Below are 7,205 nucleotides of genomic sequence, written 5' to 3' on the forward strand. Positions count from 1 at the left end.
CTTGTCAGCACCGCCGCTAAGTGGCTCCCACCTGGAAGGACGACACGCACACATGAGCATACGCTTACAATTGCTTTCAAGGTCTTTGCGTTTTTTTTTCCTACACTTTGGTTCTGCTCTGCAATGTATGTGGAACTGTCGCGGCTTGGAATTGAAGCGGATTTACAGTACGTGTGACAGTCTATTTTCGTCAATGGATGCTACAGCTTCGTGTTTGCGTTCAACATTTAGCTTGTAGCAGACGTGCACGTTTCATCATGACGTCTCTGATCCACTGGTGAAAAGGACGCCTTGATCGTCTCTTCTTTCATCTAGAATTGCTTCATGCAACAAAGAGGGTGCGAATAGATTGAAGACTGTGTCTTTTGTGTTGTGTCACATTATTTAGTTTTTGTTGTTGTTTTTGACTTCAAGATGGCGCCGCGAGAGTGAGTTGGATTGGATTTACCTTTATTTGTCAAACAGTGGAGAAATTTACATTTCACAGCAGCAAAGAATGAAAATGAAAGGAAGATGAAAGGAAATAAAGAAGTAGAAAAACAAAATACAGGAGTGTAGCTGCCTTCACAGCAGCTCCTATATTTTGTTTTTCTACTTCTTACTTTCCTCTTACATTTCACAGCAGCAAAGGAAGGTATTAAAGGAAGATGAAAGGAAAGAAAGAAGTAGAAAAAACAAAATACAGGAGCGTAGCTGCCTTTCCAGCAGCTCCTGTATTTTGTTTTTCTACTTCTTCCTTTCCTTTGCTGTTACTTCCATCACTTTGCAGCTGTGAAATGTAAATTTCTCCACCGTCAAACTAATAAAGGGAAATCCAATCCAATTCAATCATTCTCAGCACTGGACGAGAACTCAACTTGAACAAAATTTGTTTTCATTATTTGTTATTGAGGTTTTTTTTGTTTTTGACTTCAAGATGGCGCCTTGAGAGTGGCTGCCTTTACAGCAGCTCCTGTATTTTGTTTTTCTACTTCTTCCTTTCTTTTCCTCTTTCATCAGTGTGCTGCTGTGAAATGTCAATTTCTCCACTGCGAGACTAATAAAGGCTAATCCAGTCCAATCCAATGAATATCGTTGACGGGCATCAATGTCGTCTCCACTTGCATTGTTTTAGTCTCATATTCGACTTCAAAGATGAAAAAAAAAACAAGGAAACACCTCATCCATTCGCTACAAGAACTATTTTGAACATCAAAATTGTCATCTCTGATGACTTTTTGGGGGGCTGTGTGACAGATTTACGCGCCGAGAGACCTGCTTGACTTTGCGCCCAGGATATGTCATGATTCTCCCTGACAGCTGAAGCTTCACCCCCTAGCACCCCCTCAACTCCCACCCGACGCGAATCCTGAATTTACAGCACAGTAGCGGGCTGGGGAGAAGACACAATCGGGGTGGGGGCACGAAAGGAATGGGACAAAAACAGTCGTTTTAGGTTAAAAAATGCATCGCAAGTACAGTAAAGTCTCGTTATATCGATATCGGATATATCGATAGTCCCGGTTATATCGATACTATTTCTATGCACGCACGGAGAAAATTACATGCAAACAGGGTCGGATATATCGATAGTCCCGGTTATATCGATACTTTACTGTATTCAGTAAGTTTCCTCAATTTTGTTGCATTTATTATATATTAGCTTGCAGCTAACGTTAGCACCGCCGGCATCTGAGGGAAGGCAATTTTTTTTTAAAACACATTGAAGGGTCTACACATACGTGAAATGTGCCATGTAAAATGTTTTTGTGTTTATAAAATGTGTTGTTTGTTTTGTTTTCGTTTACAGGCAAGACACCCACAGAAAAACTGATCCTATGACTGTAAAGTGACCTTGAGAGTTTTGAAAGGCGCTTAGACATGAAATGTATTATTATATATAAATATTCATATACAGTATACAGTGAGACCTCAACTTACAAACACCTTATCTTACAAACTTTTCGTCTTACAAACGTCAAATTTATGAAAATTAAACCTTATAATAAGCACTATTTTCATAATACACACCCACCACGGCTGGCGGAGTGATCTTCGGCGGAAGCACACGACCGAACAGCACCAGAAGTTAAGTTACCAACAGTCCTTATGGAAGGTGACTGTCCTTCCATAAGCCATCAACGACCATCAAAAAGGTAAATAAAACTTTATTTGACAGCACAGTTTATTTCTTTACAGTCCTCATGTAATGCGCTTCTTTCCAAACAGCAATTCTCTTTGACCTTCGACCTCCAATGCCATTACATCAAGCCATAAACTTAATTAAAGTGACTTTATGATACAATGCATGTATTTCTTTCATTACAATACAATATCACATTTATTATACATAGAATAAGGTATGTTGTGTGTAGTTTTAAGGCTTATTTAGTTGAAAAGTATATTTTATTGAAACCCGGGAATGGATTATTCCCATTTTAATGGTTTCCTATGGGAATTTTTTTTTGGAGATACACACTTTTCACCTTACACACTCTGTCTGGGAACCAATTAAGTTCGTAAGTTGAGGTCTCACTGTATATATATTTAATAGGTCAATTGACAAAGTTAACTTACTGATGCAATCTTCAAGTCAAGAAACATATTAGCTATCTAGCTAGTAAGCTATCTATTAGCTATTGAGATAGCTAGACAGCTAGCTATGAGCAATATAGTTAGCTATTTGAGTCAGGAAACATATTAGCTATCTAGTTAGCTGGCTATCTATTAGCTATCTAGCATTCTATTAGCTATTTAGCTAGCTTTCTATCTTTTTGAGTTACTTCCGGTTAGAGTGAACGCTGGCATGTGTGGCTGCCGCTGCTCACCAAGAGAAAAAAAACTAATCCATTGCCTGTAAAGTGACCTTGATAGTTGTGAAAGGCGCTTTGAAATGAAATGTATTATTATTATTATTATAAATAGTATAATTATTTATTATTATTATTATTATTAAGACATGAATTTCTCCACTGTGAGACTAATAAAGGCATATCCAATCCAATCCATCCAATCCAAGACACAGCATAGCCGGCTGGTGGCTAACGGTGGTTGGAGCTCTGAGCTATCTAGCTAGGTGGCTCTCTAGCTATATATATATATATATATATATATATATATATATATATATATATATATATATATATATATATATATATATATAGAGAGAGAGAGAGAGAGAGAGAGAGAGAGAGAGAGAGAGAGAGAGAGAGAGAGAGAGAGAGAGAGAGAGAGAGAGAGAGAGAGAGAGAGAGAGAGAGAGAGAGAGAGAGAGAGAGAGAGAGAGAGAGCGAGAGAGAGAGCTATTTCAGTCAGGAAACATTAGCTATCTAGTTAGCTGGCTATCTATTCGATGTCTAGCATACTATTAGTTAGCTAGCTAGCTTTCTATCTTTTTGAGTTACTTCCAGGTTGAGTGAACGCTGGCACGTGTGTCTGCCGCTGCTCACCCACATTATTGGGATATTATTATTATTATTATTATTATTATTATTATTATTATTATTATTATAGATAGCTGGCTATCTATTAGCTTTCCATCTACAGTATTTGAGTTACTGCGGGTTGAGTGAACGCTGGCGCGTGTGGCTGCCGCTACTCACCCACAGAAAAACTAATCCTGTGACTGTAAAGTGACCTCGACAGTTTTGAAAGGCGCTTTGAAATGAAATGTATTATTATTATTATTATTATGATTAAGACACAGCATAGCCATGCTAGCCGGCTAGTGGCTAACGGTGGTTGGAGCTATTGACTGTTTGCCGGCACCTGTTTGGAAATGTGAGGTGACATTAGAATAGTGTGTGTATTCCCCACACGGTGTCTGTTTAAAAAAAAAAAGATGGTGGCCAAAGCGCGGGGGATAGGGTTTCACATTCTATATATAAGCCCGGTGGGTAGCGAGTGTCGCGGCTATTTAAATGCCACAGCAGTCACGCTTGATCGAGCATACGCCACACCGCCGCAATATGATGGACCTTTTCGAGACCAACGCGTACCTCTTCAACGATTTGCGCTACTTGGACGACGGCGACCATGGCGCGCTGCAGCATTTGGACATGGCGGGTGTGTCGCCGCTCTACCACCCGGCGGCCGCCGCCGAGGACGACGACAGCCCGCCGTCGCCCGGCAGGGAACGGGCGGCATCGGAGACGGGCGAGGACAGCAGCGGCGAGGAGCACGTCCTTCCGCCGCCAGGCCTGCGGGCCCACTGCGAGGGTCAGTGTCTGATGTGGGCCTGCAAGGTGTGCAAGAGGAAGTCGGCGCCCACTGACCGGCGGAAGGCGGCCACGTTGCGCGAACGGCGGCGCCTCAAGAAGATCAACGAGGCTTTCGACGCGCTCAAGAGGAAGACGGTGGCCAATCCCAACCAAAGGCTACCCAAGGTGGAGATCCTGCGCAGCGCCATTAGCTACATTGAGAGGTTGCAGGAGCTACTCCACAGCCTGGATGAACAGGACCACTCCGACAAACAAGATGCTGTAAGTGGACCAGGAGAGAAAATCACAATCCCAATCGTCTTCAATGGCCAAATATCAAAGTCAGCTTTGTTGTCAAATATGCTAATATGCATTACATGCAGCACATATGAAATTACTGTCCTCTCGGACCCAGCGTGCAAGGCACTTATAATGCCTTTAACAAACATAATAAACACGAAAACACCAATTTGCCAGGAGAGAGAGGTTTTTTGTTTGGGTTTTGATTTTTCTTGCAAGGGCTGCCGATAAAGTGCTGGTCAGACCTCTTGCAATGTTTTTTTTTCCCCAACGAGGGGGCAGTATTTGCCCTTTGTCCATGTTAGCACTTTGTATCAGCGTCAGCTGTTGTTAGAGCGCTATATAAACCAATATGTATTGTATTTTGTACACCCGCCCCCATTCCAAGCTCAGATAACTCCAGAGCCATATTACTTAATTAACTCATTTTTTACTGATGAAAAAAGAGAGTCTAAGGTTTCTTATGCTGCAGTGAATGTTTATGTAGTCCTAAAACTCAATATTCTGTAGGTCTTGTAATAGTAGTAATAATAGAAATATTAATAGTAGTAGTAATAATAATAATATTAATAATAATACATTACATTTTACTTCGGAATTTTTTTTTCTGATGAAAGAAGACAGTCTGAGGCACAGGTGTCAAAGTCAAGGCCCGGGGGCCAAATCAGGCCCGCCACATCATTTTTTTTCGGCCCGCGAAAGCAAATCAAACGTGTGAAATTCCATGATGCTTGCTAAAATCCAAACCAAAATTTCATATTTTTGGATTTAAACCACCGTAAGAGTCATTATTCTTGACGTTTGATGTGAAAACGAGTTATTCAACATTCTAATGGCTTCCCCAAATTCATAACGGCCCTCGAGAGGAATTCATAACTACAATGTGGACCGTGGCAAAAAAAATGACTGACACCCCTGGTCTAAGATTTCTTACACTGAATTGAATGTCCTAAATAATAATACATTTCATTTCTAAGCGCCTTTAAAAACTCTCAAGGCCACTTTACAGTCACAGAATAAAGTTTTTCTGTGGGTGAGCAGCGGTAGCCACACGGGCATTTTACCTGGATGTAAAAATCCACACAAAACAGTCAAATAATAGGTGACATCTGCAGCTATTATTATAATCATAATACATTTAATTTCTAAGCGCCTTTCAAAACTCTCAATGACACTTTACAGTCACAGGATTTTTTTGTGCGGGTGAGCAGCGGCAGGCTTCCGCGCCAGCCTTCACTCTACCAGGAAGTAACACAGCAGCAAAGTTATATTAGCTATCTCTTAGCTACTCAAATATATAGAAAGCTAGCTAATATATAGCCATATGGCTAATAGCTAGGTAGCGAGCTCACTTTCTATCTATTTGGGTTCCTTCCGGGTTGAGTGAACGCTGGCGCTGTCCTAAATGTATTCCTAAAACTCTATATTCTGTGGTTCCTGTAATTTTGAGTAAAAATGACAAAAACCCTGGCACTGGACACATTTTATGCACATTGTCCGGCAGTGAATGAGTTAACAAGCAATTACAATAAACATGGTGGTTGATTTCAAACCGGCGTGATGCTAGCCAACATACTAGCTAGTTTGAGCTGCGTTTGTCAAGACTTTACGATAAAAAGCTCTCGTACAGGGGCTAGCGGTAACAATGGCGTTAGCATTGTTAGCATTTTCTGGACAACAGGATAACTGGAAATTGTGGGCATGTTAGCGTGTTTGCTTTGTGGTCTTATACATGGAGACGCTTGCGTGATTCAAAACATGGAGTCCTGTTTCCAGGCGATTGCTACCGGAAACCATTGGAAAAAGTCCTGCGAGACCTGGACCAACGCGGGCGATCATTCCAGCGCTGGATCAGTTAACCCGAGGGAGGGTAATATACCCACAAACCGGTCACCATTTTCCCAAAATTAAATATTATTTTTGGCTTATTTTTATTTTTTTACTTTCAGGGTCCGGCGAGTCTTCGGCGTCCTGCAGCTTACTGCGTCTATCGTCCATTGTGGATAGCATTAGCAGCGGCGGCGTCGACAATGCTACTTCGGGAAAATAATTTCCCCATTTTTATCTTAGTGTACATATTTTATAAATGTCCAAATTCAGATGTATTTATTTTATAATCCAGTGAGGCCAAACAGGAAGCTGTTTACTATTTAATAATTTATATATTAAAAAAATAAAAAATAAACGACTTCTTTTGGAAACGGCTATAAAAAAACAAAACAACGGGGTTCTTTTTGAATGACCGCATCGAATGGGCTGCCATACAAAGAAGTGTTTAGTGCGTGAGCTGTTTTGAGCACCAAGCAGACACAAGAAACCCGATAGCACCAACAGCGATGTGATTTTTTATGGTGTTCCACACCCCCCCCCCCCCCACCCTCCCCCACCCCTCTCCCTCCCTCTTCATTCCACTCACCGGACCTCGATTTCACCGACTTTACTCACCCGCTCATGACTTGACATGCTGTAGCTTCCTTTGTGCTTTATCATCTGCTCATCAGCTTTGGGGAAAGAAAGACAAGAAAAGTTTCTCTTAAAGGACAACGACACCATTTTTTTGTTTCCTAACTGACATCAGAAAAATGTTTTATAGCATCTAAAATACCCAAAACATGCAGGTTGATATTTTAGTCAAATGCAAAACACCAACAAAAATGAGTTAAAGTGTCCCAAAACTACTTCAAAATGACCGATGATGACCGGAAACTGCGAGTTTCAGAAGGTGCC

At 41.1% G+C, this 7,205-nt stretch overlaps 1 protein-coding gene across 2 annotated transcripts; it reads left to right on the forward strand.

Annotated features, from left to right (window-relative positions):
• Positions 1-3,899: 3,899 nt before the first annotated feature.
• Positions 3,900-6,776, forward strand: myf6 (myogenic factor 6). 2 transcript variants are annotated; one of them, XM_088988665.1, is made up of 3 exons: positions 3,900-4,460; positions 6,255-6,379; positions 6,415-6,776. In XM_088988665.1, the coding sequence occupies exons 1-3, from the start codon at positions 3,900-3,902 to the stop codon at positions 6,593-6,595; spliced, it is 867 nt and encodes a 288-aa protein (XP_088844791.1). In that variant the 3' UTR covers positions 6,596-6,776. The 2 variants fall into 2 exon arrangements, with proteins under 2 accessions (XP_088844791.1, XP_088844790.1); XM_088988664.1 differs by having other exon boundaries at positions 6,255-6,348; positions 6,428-6,774.
• The last annotated feature ends 429 nt before the right edge of the window (positions 6,777-7,205 follow it).

The sequence above is a fragment of the Hippocampus bargibanti genome, linkage group LG22 (assembly GCF_051943395.1).
Source record: "Hippocampus bargibanti isolate YZ-2025 linkage group LG22, ASM5194339v1, whole genome shotgun sequence".
Taxonomy (NCBI): Eukaryota; Metazoa; Chordata; class Actinopteri; order Syngnathiformes; family Syngnathidae; genus Hippocampus; species Hippocampus bargibanti.

Excerpts from the sequence above, each read along its gene's own strand:
- myf6 (XM_088988665.1), top strand. The coding sequence starts at position 3,900 with ATGCCACAGCAGTCACGCTTGATCGAGCATACGCCACACCGCCGCAAT. Across the intron at positions 4,461-6,254 it reads ACTCCGACAAACAAGATGCT|GCGATTGCTACCGGAAACCA; the intron begins GTAAGTGGACCA and ends TCCTGTTTCCAG. Across the intron at positions 6,380-6,414 it reads ACAAACCGGTCACCATTTTC|TTTTTACTTTCAGGGTCCGG; the intron begins CCAAAATTAAAT and ends CTTATTTTTATT.